The sequence below is a fragment of the Protopterus annectens genome, chromosome 2.part2 (assembly GCF_019279795.1).
Source record: "Protopterus annectens isolate FY-2018-M chromosome 2.part2, PAN1.0, whole genome shotgun sequence".
Classification (NCBI taxonomy): Eukaryota; Metazoa; Chordata; order Ceratodontiformes; family Protopteridae; genus Protopterus; species Protopterus annectens.
The window spans coordinates 656,255,130-656,275,887 of NC_056730.1; the positions used below are offsets into that span (position 1 = coordinate 656,255,130).

Sequence of the window (20,758 nt, forward strand, 5' to 3'; positions counted from 1 at the left end):
AAGCATGGGAGTGTTTGAGGTTGTTAGGCAAAGGTTTAGGTAAAGAGAAAAGTTTAGTGTGTGTGTGTGTTGTGTGTGTGTGTGTGTGTGTGTGTGTGTGTGTGTGTGTGTGTGTGTGTGTGTGTGTGTGCAGTTCCAGGTTAAGGCAATGGTTAGGTAAAGGGACAGATGTAGTGCTGGCTGTGTGTGTGTGTGTGTGTGTGTGTGTGTGTGTGTGTGTGTGTGTGTGTGTGTGTGTGTGTGTGTGTGTGTGTGTGTGTGTGTCTGTTGATGCATGTTTGTGTGTTTAAGCTTGTCTTGTATAGTGGTAGTGTTACAGGAAGGGTAGTTTTAAGATTAGTTGTGGAGTTAGGGTTAGGAGCAGGGGCAGGTTTAAAGGAGCACCTGTCCTTAGTTGCATGCTTGCATTTTGTATCACACACTTCATATTTTATTTCTGTAATACTGCAGCAAGATGTTTGGCTCATGCATTCCATTACCATCTCAAAAATATGAGTCTAAAGGAATGTTCTTACCCATTCATGTTTTGCCCCTCTACTTCAGTTAGAATGCATGGTGTTTATTCACATTGAAGGGTTATGTTATTTCCTAAGAAGACCAGACATTACAAGGATATCTCCTATAACATATGATTTACTTAGAATCAAGACCTATATGTGCCTTTTGCAATCTTCCTCTTAATGCTGATATAGTGGTCCATATGGATCCTTTCTTTGTCAAACAGGCATGACAGCAGCCATTCTGCTGCAGCCCTGCAGCTGTACTCTTGCATGCATTTTGTACATCAAGAGTCCTCATTAATGTGGTGCTATAAAGATATAATGTTGTCTCATCTCGCCTTCTTTCTTATTGGTTGGCTTCGGAGCTGAAACTCAGCTCCAACTCGGCCTATACTAAAGCTCGAGAGCTTCTACTGGCTTAAGGCTGAGTCCTATCCCATGGTGCTTAACGGCTGTTCCCCAGATCTAGTTTGCCGCTTGAAACTTCAGGATTGTCTTCACTGGCTCAGGCTTGTAAAATTTAATATTTTATATTTGTTCGGTTCTAATTATTACTTCCTAATAAGTATCTGTTTTTACTTACTAGTTCTATCGTAATAGCCTTGTGCTATTTTTGGCTCTCTAAACCTTGTATTTTTACCTTTGTGGCTGTCTTTTTCTTTGGGCCTTGTTGTCTCCTCAAGAATCCATTTAAGTTAGGGGAATCTTGTCTTTTTTCTTCCTTCTTTCCCCTTTTTAGGAGTCACCGTTTAAGTTACAGGCATCTTCTCCGGTGGAGGAGATAGTCATTTAACTTAGAGACTTCTCCTCCTCCCTTTTCTCCTCTTCTCTTAAAAAAAAATTTAGATACCTGTTTTTTCCTATCTTTTTTCTATAAAAGATATAACCTTTTCTAACATTTATTGAGTGTTTTCTTCCTTATAGCTAGCATGTCTAAGGAACCAGCTAAGGAACATAAGTCAGGATTCAAAAAGTGCGATTTCGGCACTCAAAAAATGTCCATTACTGACGGACATACTAGTTGTGTGTACTGTCTGGGACCACTCCATCTTCAAGATTCCTGCTCCATCTGCCATAGTTTTAGTGCCAGGGTCTTGCAGGAGAGGTAGAATAAGCTTGTACTGAGGGGCTTATTAAAAGTGGATGAAGGAAATCAGACTTAAAAATTGGACACGACCAAAAAGTCTGCTTCATTGGCCCTGGTGTCTGAGCCGACAAAAAGCACCAAACTAGATACTTCTTCGGCTCCGAAAGTTTTTGGACCCGAGAAACATGGTTCGCTCTTGGTTCCATCTGTTCTGTTCATCGGTACCATTGTGGAACCGGAAAAGGAGCTGGTCACCGTCCTTGGAGCTTGTTCGCACAGTGCCGGTATCTCCTTCACTACAGTCGGTGGCAGGTAGCCACAAATCTTCCATTCATTCCTCTAGATCCTCCAGGCTATCGGATGATGACATGGAGTGGGTAGTGAAGAGATTGCTTCGGACCCGAGCCCTAGCAGAAATTCTGTCGAGCCCAGCCCATCGGATCTTGGAGACGACAACGGTGCCCCCAACTACACCGATTCCTCCTCCAACTTGAACAAGTTTGGAGTCAGAGAGTATGGAAGTCATTGTGCTGGAACCGCTGGAGCCATTAATCACTACTGATATCTCAGCTCCAACTTCTGCTCCGGTTTCCTTGATGATTTCGGCCATCGAGGGACCTGGGGGCCGACACTCCCTGGTTGGCTTCGGGGGGGAGAGTTGAGTTGGACCCTTGTCGGAACTGGCTCTCCCACTCAGCACCTCGGCTCAGGTGAGTTCGGCTCCCACATCTGCCTCAGAGCCACCCTCCTCGGTGCCACAGAGATCTCCTGGCCTCTCTGTGCTGGAGTCTCTCTCGGCCCAGGACCGCAGTGCCTTCGAGGTAATGCAGAGTGTGCTCTCAACTGAGTTTGCTCCACCTTCAGCTCCAGCCTCTCTTCCCCCTAAGGGACCGGTGTCCACCTCTTCATTAACCCTCCATCACTCACAGAGTAGATAGCCAGTGCCCCAGGAAGCCACAATGGGTGGATCCTCCTCTTCCGATATCTCCCCGGAGCATCCCCTGAAGAGGTCCCTTGGAAGAGACAGTGTAAGAGGAAGCACATAGACTCCCCTGAGTCTGTCACTTCTGATACTGACTTAGAGGATTCAGAAGGGCCCCCATGGTCACCTTCCTTTTCAGACATCCTGGAGACCCTTAAGTAGAGGGGTGGCTGGAAGTCCCTTTCCCCTTCTGAAGATGAGTTGTATATCTGGAGGCATTTGGCTCTCACTCTTCCACCTCTTGGGTGTCTCCACCTTTTGACCCACTTCTGGGTTTGTTGAGTCGAAAGGTGTGGGACTCTCCGGACTCAGTGGACCCCATTCCGCGGAGGCCTTATAAGTTCATTACCACCCCAGAAGATAGGCAGTATTTAACAAAAGGGGTTCATGTAAATGCAATGGTGGTGGTAGCGGCCACAAAAAAAGAGTTAGCTGAAACTTCTGTATCTGTTCATCCACCGAACAAGGATTCTCATACGATGGACAGATACGAGAAGCATATGTTCTCCTTAGTGGCCTTTACCTTACTGTCACTGAATTATTTATTGCATTTCATGCGACTTCAGAGGGATCTCCTAAAAGAGCTAGGAGATACCCTGCAAGGTTTTACAGCCCAGGTCTTATCTTATAAGGTTAATTCCCAGCTTGCAACCTTAACCTCCATATCTAACTCCTCCATGCGCCTCATATCTTATGCAGCCGATGGAGCGAGCAGGGCAGCAGGCACAGGAATAGCTCTCTGTAGACATTCCTGGATGCGCCTTTGTGAGTTTGTCAAACCCTTCCGTTCTTCCTTTATTGACACTCCCTTTCATGGCTCGTCATTGTTCGGGCCAAAAGTGAAAGAAACTCTCACCAGGAGCCAACAAGATGGTAAGACTTTGTCTGCCATTGGAGTCTGTTTTTCTGCCCCTACCAGACCTTATCCTAAAGATCAAAATAGCGGAAAAATGTGGTTCCGTAAGTCCAAAGGAGCCTTATCTGACACTCATGGTGACCCTTCCCCCAGGGGCAGAGGGGGAAATAATGGCAGACACCGTCCATGTGGCAGAGCGGGTCAGCATAACCAGGATGACAGAGATATGTTCTCTGGTAGGCCATTCCAGCGATCCTGAAAGGAGGCCCATCTGTCCATCTCTGGAGGCAGTTGGGGGGGAGAATTTCATTGTACCCAGAAGCCTGGCTAAATTTTACTCAGTACAAATGGGTACAGTCCATTATATCCAGAGGATACAACATTCCCTTTCAATGTCCACCTCATCCGCCAACATTTATCCCAGACATTCCACCCGGTCAAAGGGATCAAGCAACACTAGAAATCCAAATGTTGCTAGAAAAAAGAGTCATCCAAGAAGTCCCCACAGACCAAATAGGATCCGGAATTTACTCAAGGTTCTTTTTAGTTCCAAAAAAGACAGGGGACTGGAGACCCATATTGGATCTCAGCAGACTAAACAAGTTGGTGAAAAATTCAAAGTTCTGGATGGTAACACTGCAGTCTATACTCCCTTTTCTGGGAAAAGACAATTGGATGTGCTCATTAGATCTTCAGGACACGTACTACTACATAAAGATGGACAGGCGCGCAAGAATCCGTCTGGGAGCCAGCCATTACCAATTCAGAGCTCTGGCCTTTCGTCTCACCACAGCCCCCAGGATGTTTACCAAATGCATGGCAGTAGTCACGGCTCATCTGAGATGTCAGGAATTCCAGGTGTTTCCATACATAGACGACTGGCTCCTAACTGCCACCACCAATCAGCTACTGATTAAAGCAAGAGACTACACCATCCATCTCTTCTCAAAACTAGGCATTACTATAAATGCAGAAAAATCTGCCTTGTTACCATCACAGCATATTACATTCATTGGTGCAGATTTAAATACAAACAATATGTTGGCAAAGCTGCCTCAATAAAGGATCCAGACATTACGCAGTCAAGTGATTACCTTACTCAATAAGAACAGAGTACAGGCAAGATTTGTGCTAAAAGTCCTAGGCTGTATGGCAGCGATGATAACTCTACTTCCCATGGCATGACTTCACATGAGAATATTGCAGTGGCTACTCTTCACCAAATGGTCCATGCAGGAGTTACCCATGTCTCACGAAATCCTCATAACACACTCCTACAAGAAGGACCTACTTTGGTGGGTTCAGTCCACTCAGGTAACAATGGGCAGACTGTTTGTACTTCCCCAACCTATCGCTACAGTAACCATGGATGCATCCCAGATAGGGTGGGGGGGGGGCATTATCTGTGACAGACAGTCCAAGGGGTTTGGAAAGATCACAAGTACCATTTACATATCAATGTCCTAGAGATGAGGGCGGTACTTCTGACATTGCAAGCATTTCAGGACTCTCTTCCCATGGGGGCTATTGCAATTCAGATAGACAATATGTCAGTGGTATGGTACATCAACAAACAGTAGGGGAATCAGATCCTACCCCCTATGCTGAGAGGCCCAGAGAGTGTGGCAATGGACAATATCTTCTCAACGCTTTCTGACACCAACGCATATCTCAGGGAAATCCAACGTTATAGCAGACAGGCTAAGCAGAGCGATTTTCATGCTTCATGAGAGGTACCTCAATCAGGAAGTTGCTAATCAAATTTTTCGCAAATGGGGCCAGCCTTGCTGTGACCTTTTTGCCACTCCCTTCAATACCAAATGCAGCAACTACTTTGCCTTAATCTCCCCTCCGGGGGAGTCACCGAGGGATGCTCTGGTTCACATTTGGCCCCTGAGTCTTCTTTATGCCTTTCCCCTGTTTCCCTTGATTCCAAAGGTTATCCAGAAAGCAAAGTTGTTGAGTCGCAGGTTAATTCTCATTGCGCCATACTGGCCTCGTCAGATTTGGTTCCGTTTTCTTTGGCCCTACCTTAAGGAGGACCCATGGATCCTGGACCCAGTGCCGGATCTTCTGACACATCAGTCAGGAACACTCCATCCTGCCCTCCACACCGTCAAGTTGACAACTTGGCTGCTCCACTTCTGATCCTAGCCAGGCTTCCGGAATTGTCCCCTGCAGTTCGTCACATTCTAGTCTCTTTGCACAAGCAGACGATTAGGAAACTATGCAAGAAAATGGAAGAGGTTCTCTTATTGGGCCAACAAAAGACATATAGATCCCTTTACAGCATCTATACCTGCAATTCTGGAATTTCTAACATAAACCTTTAATCAAGGAGCAGCGGCAGCCACTATTCAAGTTCAATTAGCTGCTATTTCTAATTATCATGTGAGAGAATCGGGATCTAGTCTAATGTCCCATAGACTATGCAAAGCCTTCCTCAAGGGTACCTTTCTGTTAAGACCTCCCTTCAGAGAACCTCCTCCTCCTTTGGACCTCAATCTAGTATTATTATCTTTGATTCTGCCTCCTTTCGAATGAGCATCATCTTGTTCATTAAAATTTTTATCTTGGAAAACATTCTTCCTGACAGCAATTACTTCAGCCAGGAGAGAATCAGAGTTGCAAGTCTTGTCTATCCATCCATCTTATTTGATCTTCCACAAAGATAGTTTCCCTCAGAACAAATCCTTCCTTCTTGCCAAAAGTTTGTTCTCAAGTGAATTTAAACCAAAATATAGAGTTACCAGTGTTTTTTCTTAACTATGGAAACAAGGCAGAGTATAAACTCCACCAACTGGATGTGCATAGACAGTTGCATTTTTACTTGCATAGGACCAAAGAATTCAGAGCGTCAGACCAATTGTTTGTCTCCTATTCAGAAAATAAAAAAGGTTTGGCAATCTCAAAAGTTACCTTGTCCAAATGGCTTACTGAGACCATCACATATGTCGTGATTCCTACAATAAAGAACCACCAGGGAAAATCAAAGGGCATTCAACTAGAGCAGTATCTACCTCCATTGCCTTTCAATCCAGACTTCCATTGGATTCAATTTGTGCTGCTGCTACATGGGTTAACCCTCATACCTTTATTACTCATTACAAAGTCGATGTTGCCTCCCATACTAGATAATCCTTTGGTTCCACTGTCCTGAAGAGTTTATTCCCTTGAGCCACCCAAGAAGAAGGTGCTAGGGACTTTGTCCCAACCAGCAAGAATGAAAGAGAGCTGGGACAACATAACATAAAGAAGTTATGTACTCACCATAACATTCCAAGTTTGTTGTCCAGTATCTCACCCTCAGTCTTGCGTCCCTCCCAGCCATCCCCCTCCTGGAGGATCTAGAGGAAATTTCTCAGAAATTGGTAGATAAGGTCTGATTCCCTTCTTGCCCTTTCTTGTTAATTTGTATGACAATATGTTTCAGATATTATCCTTTTGGATACTGAATATGTCATAGGAACCTTCTTCCTCAAACGAGCTCTGGGGAACAGCCGCTAAGCACCATGGGATAGAACTCAGCCTCAATCCAGTAGAAGCTCTTGAGCTTTAGTATAGGCCGAGTCAGAGCTGAGTTTCGGCTCTGAACCCAACTAGCAAGACTGAAGGCGAGATACTGGACAACAAACATGGAACGTTATGGTGAGTACATAACTTCTTTTTCCTCTGTACCATTGTATTTTTAGTGGTTACGTCACCTTGGAGCAGGAAACCTTTGCTGTTGAACCACTGGATCAGGGAGGACACAGAATGATCAAACTGAAAATCCTAGAAAGAAGCATGCGATCCTTAAAATGGGATAAAAAGATTCCATGGTCATCATCTCCACGATTGGTAAGGTTGATATATCTGTATTCTGGTTTCCTGATTTGCTTAGTATTAAGAACTACAACACTGTTACGCTAACATATATCATATTTTATTTATATAGGCTGACTTAGAGCTTATTTTTGAACTTGTCTTAGTAGAAAAGTCAAGAAACATGGCAACTTCACAGGATTATCACAACTACAGCATGAAACGGAAACCATTGTTACAATGTGCGACCAGTGTCCATTATACCTAAAATGGTATTATTCTTTGTAAGTTTTATTATGGAAAATATTGTCTGTGGTTGGTTATGTTGTGTAATTGCCACAGATAACAACACTGCCTATATTTTGTGAGGCATGAGGTAATTGTGCTCAGCTTTTCATACAATTTATAATGCTTTTGTTTGGACTGGAATTAAATCAATTTTTGAAAGGTGGCTCTGTAAGCTGGATGACAGAGTGAGGCAATGGTTAGCATTACAGCTTCACAGACTTTTTCTGCTTTTGGCTGAGTTACTTTCTGCATGGAGTCTGCATGCCAGTCTTTTATTTGTATGGGTATTTACCATTTAATTTAAGGCTGTAGGTGAAGTGACAATCATTTGAATTGCCTATGGGTGTGAGTGAGTGTGTGTGTGTGTGTGTGTGTGTGTGTGTGTGTGTGTGTGTGTGTGTGTGTGTGTGTGTGTGTGTGTGTGTGCATCTTGTTGTGATGGGCTGGTGACCCATCAGAAATTAGTTTCTTTTTGCCTTTCACCCTCTGATTGCATGAATATGTCCCAGCTCCCCCATGACCCTGAACTGGAAAAAACTGATAAATGAAGGATGAATAAATGAAAAATAAAGACTACATAAAGGTCAGCTGACTAAAATATCAGTTTCCCAATCTCTCATGTATCATTCAGCAAAATGGATTGCAGTAAACCTGAGCCACACACATACAAAAACAAAAAATATTTATTACAGTATTTTTTATCATTATTTTTCCCCCCACTGCCTATCAATTTCTAGTCCTATTCTGGCCAATTAGCCCATTCATTCCCCATCAGTAGTGAGGCTCAACAGGGAGGGGTCATCATTTGGATAGCCATCAGAGTGATTAGAGGGTTTTCACTTAGCCATAATGTTCCCCCATGGATGGTCAGCTCACAGAGCCAAAGAGGGACATGCAAATGAAATGTGCTGGATGTCCCTTGTTTTCACCAAAGACATTGCCAAACAACAGCCATGCTCACTTCCTTTGAAAATAGTAAGCCATTTCCCCAGTCTTCTCAACCAAAATTATACTTTCCCATGTATTCACTAAGCATGAGCAGCCCCGTCCTGCTATACAGGCAAGAGGGCTATGCCCTTACAATCTTCTCCCTCTAGTGCCATGGCCACTTCTGGTACCTCTGCTAGCTAACTAGGTTGCAGTAAGAGCCCGATCCTTCTTGCACAGAAGAAAGCCATTTTCTACTCTCTGAGAGCCAGCACAACTGCACCCATTAATGCTAATATATATTAACTCTAAGACTGCACAATCATAGTGAAAGGGAGCCAATGAAAAGCATTTGCATAAGTCTTCTGCTCCTTTCTCAGTGATTATAAGGGATGAGACTGTCAAAGGATGACTTTGAGTGAGCTGGTTCTCTACTCTTTCCCTTGATGAGGTTATTTACATTCATTTGCATTTCTCTGTGCATGTATTTAGTATGTCAAACTGCTGTGATGCATGTTTAATTGATTATACTAGCTTTTGATATGCTAGTTTCAAATACTTTTTATGCCCTGAAAGGACATTGGTGGTTATATAGTATAGCGTGTAGTAAAATATCTTTACTATGAGGTGTGACTGGATAACCAAAAACCTTATGGTCCTGACCTGTGGCCTTGCTCACAAACTGATATGCCGATTGTAACACAATGATGTCCATTTTGCTTTGCAGTTACACTTGCTTTAATGCCTCTATGGGCAGTATGTGCCAGCTTTCTTTAGGGGTATATGCCTATCTTCATCCTACTGGCCCTATAGCATAGTAGTCACTCTTGGTGTGTGATGCAAAATACCATTACATAGTGTTCATTGTGTTTCTTTGTGCAGCCCTCGCATTTAGAGCCTGTCAACAGCCTTCTTCACCACTTTCTGCATTTTTATTGACCTGTCTGATATAGTATTTGTGCAGAACGTGTTATGGTAGGAGATATGTTTATAAGCTATAGTATGACAGGTAAGCAGAGATTTGGCTTTGCATTTATGGTGAGCTATTCAGTAATTCCTTTTTACTGTATTTACATTTCATTTTGTGGACTCATGTTCCTTTGTACCCAATACTGTATATTGCACTTTCTGGTGGAGTCACTAAACACCACTGTAGACAGAAATACATCCAGTCTCCACACACAAAAATAAAGTTAGCATATTTACAAAATTATATGAGATATAGCATTGTTGTAGCAACATCATGCTTTACGATGTATGCAAAATGAAAGTAAACATGAGGTACTATGTAGAACCATACAGTAGCATGTATACTAAACAGTTTCTGCAGTGATCTCTTTAGAAAGAAGCACACATAAACTGATAGGTGGTGGACATAATAGTGTTAACCAATGCCAAAAGCAAAGCACCTAATGTGGCTCACACATGCAAATATCATCTTCCTTGAGCTTTCAGTAGTCTTCTTTATCCAGTTAAAGGTCATCAGAGTTAAAGTTTATGCCTACATTCAGTAATAGAACATGGAAACCAGCAAAACATGGGTCACCATTCTTCTGCCACACACACACACACACACACACACACACACACACACACACACACACACACACACACATGCATGCAAACACACACACGCACCCACACACACTGCGTGCGATGCACAGTGTGTGTGTGGGTCTGCACACACGCACTCACTGAAACACACATATGCATGCATGCACATGCACACACACACACACACACACACACACACACACACACACACACACACACACACACACACATATGCACACAAACACATAAACACACACACATGCACATCCATACTCAAATGCAACACACACACACACACACACACACACACACACACACACACACACACACACATGCACACCTAAAATTTAGCTTTGACAGTTCACCTGCCAGCAAGGTTTTGAAGTGTATGAAAGACAAGAGACCAAAGCAGAAAGCCACAAAAAAACACAGAGGACATGTAAAATGCAACACTGATGGCACCAGTGCAGGACTCAGACATGGAGTCTAAGTGATATTAAGCAGCCATGGCAGACATGACCAAATCTGATGCCATTCGTTATGCCACATGTACATGTGTGTGCATGTATGTAAGTGCATCATAACATCTCGGAATAGTCAGTCTTATTTCCAAAGCAGTTCTCTCTCACAACAAAACTTGCCCAGTATTTTAAGAGGTTATATGCTATTTCAAACTGGCCTAAAAGTTATTTTTATGCAGTCTTTGTAGTTTCTTGTGCTAACAACTTGCCCTTAATGCTGATAAGTATAAAGCTGTACTTACAGCTTTGTACTTTACTTAACAGTCTTGTTTGCTCACTAAAGCTTATAATGCCTTTTTTTGTTTGCTTCACATTGACACCCATACTATCTTATGGAATCCAGACTTTTTCTGGGTCTGGCTTTTTTAATTAAGTGACTAACCAGGTAATGAAAGGCAGTACTAGAAAGGGCAAAGATTCATTAACGAACTGGCACTAAGGTTGTTAGTGTAGGATGCCCTGAAGTGGAGAAATTAATCTTTGTTTGTCACTTATTATTCATCTTTTCAAACTGGTCATATTTTCATAACTGAGAGGTTTACATGTTATTGAGGTGTATGGTGTGAAACACCAATGTGGGAGACACGCCAGTTCACTGTCATTGCTGATTTACATCACACATTATACTAGAAATATTGCTAGTTGTTTGATAATAATTATGGAAATAAGCAATATTTCCAAATATAATTAATACTTTAAAAGCCAAGTAATTTATAAACTGTTGCATGACATTAATTGAAACCTTAGATGTTGCTGAAGAAAACTGTGTTTGATATTTGCACTGTAAGTTGCACACCTTGAGAGATATTATTTGTTTTAATTATACAATTAAGCATATGCTTTCATATTTTGTAAATACTACAGTAAACTTGTACTCACAGAGAAATGTCTTGTTGTCATGTGAAAGCTTATGTCTGGTTAACAAAAATGTTCTAACAATATATATCTAGGTTGTACAGTTTTAAAGAGATGAAAATTTGTTTGTGAAAGTTTACAAAGCATATAATTGTGTGCATTATAATATATTACAGTATTTATGGAAGTGATGATGAATATCCCGACTTTTACCACTGTAAAGAATACTTCTTACTGATAACATTGCTATTAGAATAGTTTTAATAGCTTTTATGATTCACACAATATTTACTCTGTTTACCTTATTCTTTTTATTTTTCAGCAAGATATGTATAGGTTACTATAAGTGTGACATTCCATACCACACAGGTGCTAATTAGTTTGTACAATATAAAACAATCCATAGAGGTAGTGAAATCCAATTTAAGGTGGCTGCAGCCCAGGCAATACCTAACATAATAGCAGTAGGGCTGAAGGGCCAACTTTCAATGGGAGAATTTAGCATTACTGCCTTTCTGTCTGTTAAGATATTGAAGTAGGCCATGGTCTATAAGAAGGATAAATGTCTTGCCTGGTAAATAATATTTGATGGAGTTGAGGGCCCAAATGAGTGCTAGAGATTTCCATTCTATTGAGAATAGTACTTCACAGCATTGCTGAACTTTAAGCTAGTATGACACATGGGGTGACTGTTCTCTTGTACCACCTTTGAGACTACAGTAAAAGTATCCACTATGGAGGTATTGTACAGACCAAGAACTGCTTGCAGAAGGCAGGACCTATTAGTATGGGCTCCAAATATGGCACAGTCCTTTTTAGTTGTCTGAAGGCTTATTCATCTTTATCCACCCACTTAATTCTGAAAAGGACCTTACTCCTGGTCATGTTAGTTAGGGGCCATGCAATGTCAGTGAGGCATAGAATGAGAGATCCTGAGATGATCTGGCCTTGGAAAGGAAAGCCTTGACTTGCCTCTTACTGGTTGGTGTGGGACAGTTCTGTATTGTTTCAACCTTTTCATTCTATGGTTTTACCACACATCATAGCATAAATAGTAAGCCTCTTCCATGCTGTGACGAAAGGAGATACTGCCAGCACAGCTAGCTGGAATTTTGTAAATAATTATATGTCATCCGTGAATAACAAACTAATTTATATAAGATGCTTGCGTTACAAATGTATTAGAACTGCATGTCATGTGTATGTCAAACTGCTTTGTACAGATGCTCATGTTGAAAAGATATTTGTAAAGTGCTTGTTTGAAATGCATCAGCAGTGTTCCCTGCTGGAGAGAACAAAAATGTACATGCACTATTGTAACTGTTTAAATGTATATGTTTTGACAGAGGAAACTGGAGGGTTAACCTCAGTCCAGCAAACTTTAGAAAAAAATATGAAAATTAAATTACTTTATAGGCTAAGCCATAAAGAAGTTTCAATGCAGTTAGAGACACAAAGTCTGCAGGGTCTATATTACATAAATGAAGTTTCAGACTTTGAGTACCATATGGTCGACACCATATGATCGAACTTCTGAATCTTCGAATCTATAAAAAAAAACTCGTAAATAAACAAAACTAAATGCTTTAAGGAGGGGGCAAGCCCCCCTTCACCCCCCACACCCCCTGCTACTTAAATATACCAACTCTGAGATCACGCTACAGTGTAGGAAATGGAAATCTTCCCTTTCTGAGCCATTCTCCATCAAAGTGCGATCTCGGCGTTGGTATATTTAAGTAGCGGGGGTGTGGCGGTGTAAGGGGGCTTGCTCCCCTGCTAAAACACTTTAAATTAACTTCACTTTGTTTTTTTTTTATAGATTCAAAGTTTCAGCACTTCGACCATATGGTATTCAAAGTTCTGAAACTTTGTTTATGTAATATAGACCCAGTCTGCACTAGGAAGCTTTCTGTATTGTCTTTGGGGTGAACTAATTGCTACTTTGGAAGCATGAAGGAATGCAATTGTTTTATGACTTCCAGCACCTGCCAAAGATCTGAGTAAAAGCCTTTGTTTATGTGTTTTTATAGGTAGATGCTAAATACTGCCAGCTTCAGCAAGGAGGGGGGGTTGCCTGGGAACTAGAAGTTAGATGACCAGAAATGATGCTATTCTGCAAGCTATCACAGCAGTAATATTTTGGATATTATTTTGAGAAGTCTCTGAGAGATACAGAGCATTTTACATTTTGTCTTGGACCTGAAAACAAAAAGAAGAACGATTCACCACATTTGCCTTGCTCTAAGTAAGTTATTAGGGTATAGTGATCTCTTAGATACAGTAAGGAATATAGCAAAGCGTAGCTTAGATTTTGTTTTTCTTTATTTGTGTGATCCTGTACTGCAATGTTATTTTAAATATTTCTTGTGGTTTGAACTCTGATTTCACTGTGAATATATACTGAGTATTTTCTTGTTCTTTTATTATTTATTATTAAATATATTTAAATCTTTCATTGTGCCTGATCTGTGTAGAGATATTTAAGTTTTGAGAGTACTTGTATATTTTGTTTGGTGACACTGTGTGGGCCACTCCTAACAGCCATGCTCTTGGTCAAACTACCATTTGTATTAGTATTAATATTACACAGTAAGATTGAATACCCTTTGTTAAGGGCCCTAAAGTAGCTGATAAGGAGTGACTGTTGGCATGGTAACTACCTTATAGTCTGGGCAGAAGGGGCCATAGGTAGTAAACCTATGCCAGCCTTTCCCAGGTGTGTGTGTGTGTGTGTGTGTGTGTGTGTATGTGTGTGTGTGTGTGTGTGTGTGTGTGTGTGTGTGTGTGTGTGTGTGTGTGTGTGTGTGTGTGTGTGTGTGTGTGTGTGTGTGTGTGTGTGTGTGTGTGTGTAAATAGAACCTCAAAGAGTATGTGTGTCAGCTACTTGGGCAGGGACATGAAGCACTGGTTAGACAGAGAGGGTGCCGGAGGTCTTGGCTTGGTCACTCAGCTGAGATCTCAACTCTATAGCTGTGCCAGTGGGGTGTCTTATTGGGAATCTGGAGAAAGAGGGCGAAACCAGTCCAGGACTGACTGTGGTCTCTGTGTGCTCTTAAGGGAAATTGCACTTGATGCAGGGAGCTGCATCTGGAAATACTGTGTATACCTCCTATCCTCCCAGTGAACATACCCGCACAGGTGCCAGTGTTAAGGACTGAGGCTCCTGGAATACTGGTCCAGTGGATGGTCGTCACACATGCCTAACTGCATTTGGCTAGGGTAGCAGTTAGATTAGCATGAAGTAACACATATAAGACAGTCTGAACATTAAGGAGATGGCTTTCCCAGTTCTCTGAAGATATTACCTTGTATGCGGTTTAAGAATTTTGTCAGCTAGCTTCTGGAATGTTGTAAGTACTCTGTAGAAATGAAAAGGTTGGGCTTTATAATGGAATAGTCCATCCAGTGTAGATATGTCTCCCTAGCCTTTGATGCTAGTGGACTTTGCCAATAACCTCTAGTTAGGTCAAAAAATGTATAGAAACCTAAAATGTTCTAACCTTCCAATTAGTTTGTCCATTTGGGACCTGGGATGTGAATCAAACTTCAGTATTTTCCCTTCAGCTTTAAAAATGATTGTATACGTTTATTGACCCATCTGATTTGGGAGTCAGTACTATAGAACGGTTCCACTCACATCCAGATTCTTCTATAACCCCAGGTTTAAGCATTTTCTATATTTCTTCCCTGATTGCTTAGTAGTATGGTTTCACATGTACTTTCTTGCCATATCCAGTTTTTGTGTTTGTTGGATTAAACTGGTTCTGCCAAGCAACTTTAAGACTATATCCTTATTAATGAATACAAATTCCTTTACCCCTTTTTTTGAAACATTGATATTTCCTCCTAGACTTCAGGACGTGCTATAAGGGTCTTAGTATCTCTTACAAGCATATTTGCTGCAAAAATGTCTTTTTCTCTTCAAGGTTTCAGACCATTTATATGGTGTAACTGTTCTGGTTTCTATTTTTCAGCTATCTCATCTAATAATTCACTTTGCTTCCTTTTTCTAAGACTTAAAAAAATACTTGCCACTTTGCAAGTAACTTATTTTTGTCTGTGGGTAAAACACAAGTACTTTTTCTTCTGGATTGAATTCTGTGAGCTAAATGTTTCTATTGGTTTAATTTCTCCAAATCTTTTGTTTCTAATATCATGACATGAATGAACCCCATTCCAAAGTCAGGGCATGATTAAAGTTCATAAAATTAGTTTTGTTTCAATCTTTGATGTTAGCCAAAAATGCTCTTCTGAACATCTGCAAAGTGCCCAGAACTGACTCCTTCTGCAATTCATATGAAGTTACATTCATTGGCATCATATCTAAATACAACTATAAATTCTTTTTATTAGACTTGTTACTCCTACTATTATAGGAACTGTCTGGGTATCCTTCTTCCACGTTTCTCTTGTTTCTGCCTACAAATCCTTGTATTTTATGGCTTTCTGTCTCTCTTTACATAAGTCACTGCTGTCATTGACTGTATCACTTTCAATGATTAGTGCTGCTTTTGTCTTTTTTTTTTTCCTGGACTACTATATCTGATTTTTGAGCATCTATTTTTTAAACTGTTGGTAATGGGTGATACCATATGATATAAACTTCATCACTTTCTACAATGCTTTGTGGTTCATGTTTCCAATGCTTATCGACCATTCAATATTGTAGTGTTTGCACAATTACCAAAGCAAAAGTCTTACCACATTATTGTGCCTTTCAGTATGCAGGCCCTCTGACATGAGTGTATCACACCCAACAACAAGATGTGCAATTGTTTCCAGTTCTTTTTTACAGAACCTGCATTTGTCTGTTTCTCCCACATGTTCAATGGACTTTGTAAACCAACATGTATGTAGTCCTGTATCCTGGGTCACTGTTATTAATCTTTCATCATTTGGATTCAATTCACCTCTCCTTAACCACTCCCACTTCAACTCCTGATCAACATGAGATTGTTCTCGGAGATCTCTCTACTTACCGCAATATTTATACCTTTTCACATTTCCTTCCTTGTAATCTGATCTTTCTCCTTATATTATTTTTTTTTTGGGCATATCCCATAATGCACTGATTTTTATATATCACTTGATAAGTGTGAAACATTTTTCTTTTTTTTCCTGTCCAACTGATCCAATACCTTGTGGGGCTAGTTAATCACCCTAAAACTGTAAGTAAAAGCAGGAAGAACAAATTGGTTTATAGATCGAACTTTACCCTTAGAAGTCAAGGCAGTTTTCAGTATTAGTTTTAGTATCCTAAAGTATTCTTTACTGAGTTTTATTCACGTTTGTTCATGTTTTATTGTTGGTCCTTCATCACTTCCCAACTATTAGTACACACCCTCCTGCTCAAGTTTGTTTATATCAAATTCCTGTCCCAAACTGATGTTTTCTTGGTGCTACAGCTTTCCTGCTCTAAATGTTGCTTTTGCACATTTATCAAGACCACATGACATTCTTAGATCACCTGAGAAAGTTTTAATTACTTGCAGATGTGCTTTCAACTCCTCATCTGATGAACTATACAGTTTTAAGCCATCCACTAAGAGGTAGATAAGAAGTCTTTAAACAAAGTTGTTTTCTGGAAGTCAAATTGTAACCATGGCATAATCTGTTAGGTAAATGGCTTAATGGGTTAAGGACAAGACAAAAAGTGGTCATGACAAAGAATCACCCCGGAAAATGCCCCTTTAAATTTTTATCCCTAGGATAATAATTTTCCCTTTGTCATGGCTTAGCTACAAAGTAGTTTGCCAGTGCTTCATGGTCACTGTAATGTAATTGGTCAATAAACGATATAGCTTATACATCTGTAAGCATTCCTTTATTGATGAATGTGAGATCCTGTCAAATGCTTTTTTGTACTCTATTCATGCCATAGGATCATAGGAGCATTGGAGGTTACAAGGCTATTTGCCCTGAGGCCCTTACAAGCCTAGCCAAGCGTTTATCCCCAAAAAGAATCCCCATGCTTAGATTCTTCCCATTTTTATAATTCTTATGGTACCAGTTAGCAACAAATAATCCTTTGTTGCACATGACTTTCTTTTGTTACCTTTTTGTTCCATTGTTGTAATTGAGTGTTTTTTTTTTCTAAATTACTACAAACTCTGTCAGCATCATTTCCAGTATATAGTTTGTATATTATTGGAAGGTAAGTTATTGGTCTATAGTTTTAGGATGGCTTGCAGGTTTACTCTTAAGGATCAATATCTTGTTTTATGTTATTAACCAGGTTGGTGTCCATTCAAGATGTGCATATCAGAAGTTCTTACTCAAAGTTAAATCTTTGTGCAAAAATATTAATATTTTAGCCAAATGTTAGGCATTGCATTTGGGCCTGGGGTTTTCCAATTAAGAACTTTTCTTAATTTTATTTCAATTTCTTTGGCTGTCACTTCATCCCATTTTATATCCTCTACATTAGAACTCCTTACAGTCTATTTTATCTTTCATATCCATTTAGCATCTTTATCATGTTCCACAAGGCCTTCATAAATATTTCTCCAAAATGAGTTTCTGTTCCCTTTGTTTTGTTTCCAAGTTCTCTATAAAACGTTTTTGGGTCATCAATGAGTTAATTATTTTGTACTTTGCTTTTAAATTTGTCTTCATAGCTTCTAAGATTTTCTGCCTGTACTGATATTTGCAGACTATTATTTTCAATAGCTTATGATAGATTTTGAGCTGTTTTGCTACTGTTTGCTGCTTTTCCACGTCTATCTTTCTAAGTATATTTAGTGATCTGTTACATCTTCTATATTTTTCTAATAGTGATACTTTTTGTCTCAATTGTTTTATAGTTTTTCTATTTGATGCTTCCATTGTGGTATTTTATTTCTTTCCTTCCTTTCCCTTATTGTTCTAATTTCTGTTGTAAGACTTTATCTGTTACTAATTTAGTTGTATAGTAATGTGTCCTATTTATTTCTGTTATGTCACAAGAATTTCTCTTAATAGTCTTAATTATTGTGTTGATTTGTTTTACCAAACTTCCAGCATTTTCCTTTCATATGTCTATCTATATTTAATCAAGCAGCTCTTCTGTTAGATCATTTTCTTCTAGACTGATAACGCATTCTTTTCCTGTGATTATTCTAGAGAAAGTTCCCGAACATCTTCCTGTGTCATATCGTCTTCAGGTGCATTCTCCTTTAAATGCTGTTCCTTCATATGGGAATCATTCAGCTGAACATCTGTACTGGTTTTCTACAGAAGGCTCCAGCAGAAGTCTTTAGAAGTGTCTTGCCATCTGTTTCTCCTTAATCTTGGGACTCATTATTCCATCATACTATGACATTACCTGTGTTGGAATTTTTACATTAAATCCTTCACTTCACAAGTAATGCATAACTTCAGTTTCTATTTGTTTAACTTCTTCTTTACTAATTCTCTTTTCTACTTCTCCCTTTCTTTTCTTAATTTTGATATGGTGAAATTTTCCATGCCTGTGTGCCTTTGCCAGTATTGATCTTCAAATATATTTTTAAGGCTGCCTTTTGCAATGATTAGTTTTGCTTTCTCCTTTGCATAAATATTGCACTATACAAGATCTTGTTTTCTTTTCCATGTCTATGTTTCTTTGTTATACCATTCAAAAACCTCTGGGTTTTCTTCTTCTTTGTGTTTATACACTTCCTCTGTTGCTTCTTTTTCTAGGTGGCCCAAGGTTTCTTCATCTATGTAAAGTTTTTCATGAATTTCTTGTTTCCTGAATGCACATTTTTATTTGAAGTGTTTGACAATTTTTCTTATGCACGTATTTTCTTTCCTCTAATTTCTGTCTTAATATTTCTGAATATCTTGTAGCTGAAAATTCTGGGCTTCTTGCGTAATAGCAAAAATAAATAATTTCTAATGTATCCTGAATAGTCCACTCTATCATTTTATGGCTCTTTTTTAGCCTAACAATGTTGTGATTTTTGTGGAATATTAATTCCTTCTACAATGGGGAGCCTAGCCTAACCCCATTACAGGAATGTCTCCATGTCTTGAAGATTTTGCACTGGTATTTTTTCTAGTCCTGGCACCAGTCTGTTCACCAGAACTGGGTACTTTTTATCATGGTGGGACCTGTGTACCCATCTTTCTTTTCATTTTTTTAAATCTATCTCTCTCCATAATATATGCTATATAAAAGTACAGTCTGTATACCAGTATTATCTTGTATATATTTTACTACTGGTCCTTCCTGTCAGTTTCCACACTGACATATTTTATTATTTTAACTACTGGAATCTATTGATAAGCTTCACCTTTTCTGTTAGTTTTCACACTGATTTTATTATTTTATTTTAGCAACTGGAATCATTTGGCAAGGCTCTCCTCTGTCATTCTCCACATTGACTTATTCCATCATTTTAACATCTGGTGCATTTTTGTAAGACTTGATGTCAAGTTTGTCTAATACTTCCACCCTGAGTTAACCATACCTATTTCTGTATATTTTACCTCTACATATTTTTCTTAACTGGGGCTTTTTATTTTTGGCAGAAGATCTGGTTGAACCTTTTTTTCCCCATAACTTCCATTGCTCTTTAGATTGAAAATGGTCTTGTCCAAGTATCGCATTGTGGATTAAGTTAAGAAGTAGCCATAATGAGTGTAACACTTTACAGTGAATAGTTTTTATTTTTGTCTGTGTAATAGGGTATTCCCTCTTGTTCCCATGGCACACATCACTTCAGTTCTCTGTTTACTTGCTCCTTTTTTATTGCAAACATATTTTGAAGTGACTAATGTAATCATTCTCTGTAAATCTAGCAATCTCTCCATTTTTTTTCCCTGTACCATAATATGCCATTTGTCAAGTTTAAGTAACAGCACAGTAACAAAAGAGCAGTCTCTACACCTTTCGTGGTTAGAAGTATTCCATAGCTTCTCACCCCAGGCGTGCTTTTAGATACAATTTGTTGGCTACCATTAAATATATTTAGAGGCATAATGTAGCTGTCAGTGTTGCTGTAATTCACTAAGCAGTACTAGGCTATATACCCTTTTATAGAGCATCAGCTCACATTGTAGCATTTTTTCATGCTTGTAGGTAAAGCAACATAGTTAGGTGAAGGCTTTTTATTAGTCCTTGGGGCATGCAAATCTATTTCAGAGTTAGCAATTTCTGTTAAAAGAAGACATAATCTAAAACAACTAACTGATCAAAAGACTTAAGGTTACTCTGAAATACCCACTGTTTAAGTTGGTAAGAAGTGACCTTTAAAACATATATATACAGCTAAGGTTTCTAAGAGATTTAATTGCCACAGTTTTAAAATATGTATTAAGTCAGCCATTTGTGACTGTACCAGTCTGTCCGTACAAAATGTCCAGCTTTGAAACTTGAGCAATTTCATTTCAAACGAAACTCAAGCCCTTGCCAATATTTCT

General features: G+C 39.6%; 1 protein-coding gene across 1 annotated transcript in view; it reads left to right on the forward strand.

Annotated features, from left to right (window-relative positions):
• ADAM33 (ADAM metallopeptidase domain 33) overlaps window positions 1-20,758 on the forward strand; it is an 897,076-nt gene that overhangs the window by 464,218 nt on the left and 412,100 nt on the right. The window contains exon 6 of the mRNA XM_044064075.1: window positions 7,118-7,265. Coding sequence (XP_043920010.1) covers window positions 7,118-7,265 — 148 coding nt within the window. The remainder of the gene's footprint in view (window positions 1-7,117; window positions 7,266-20,758) is intronic.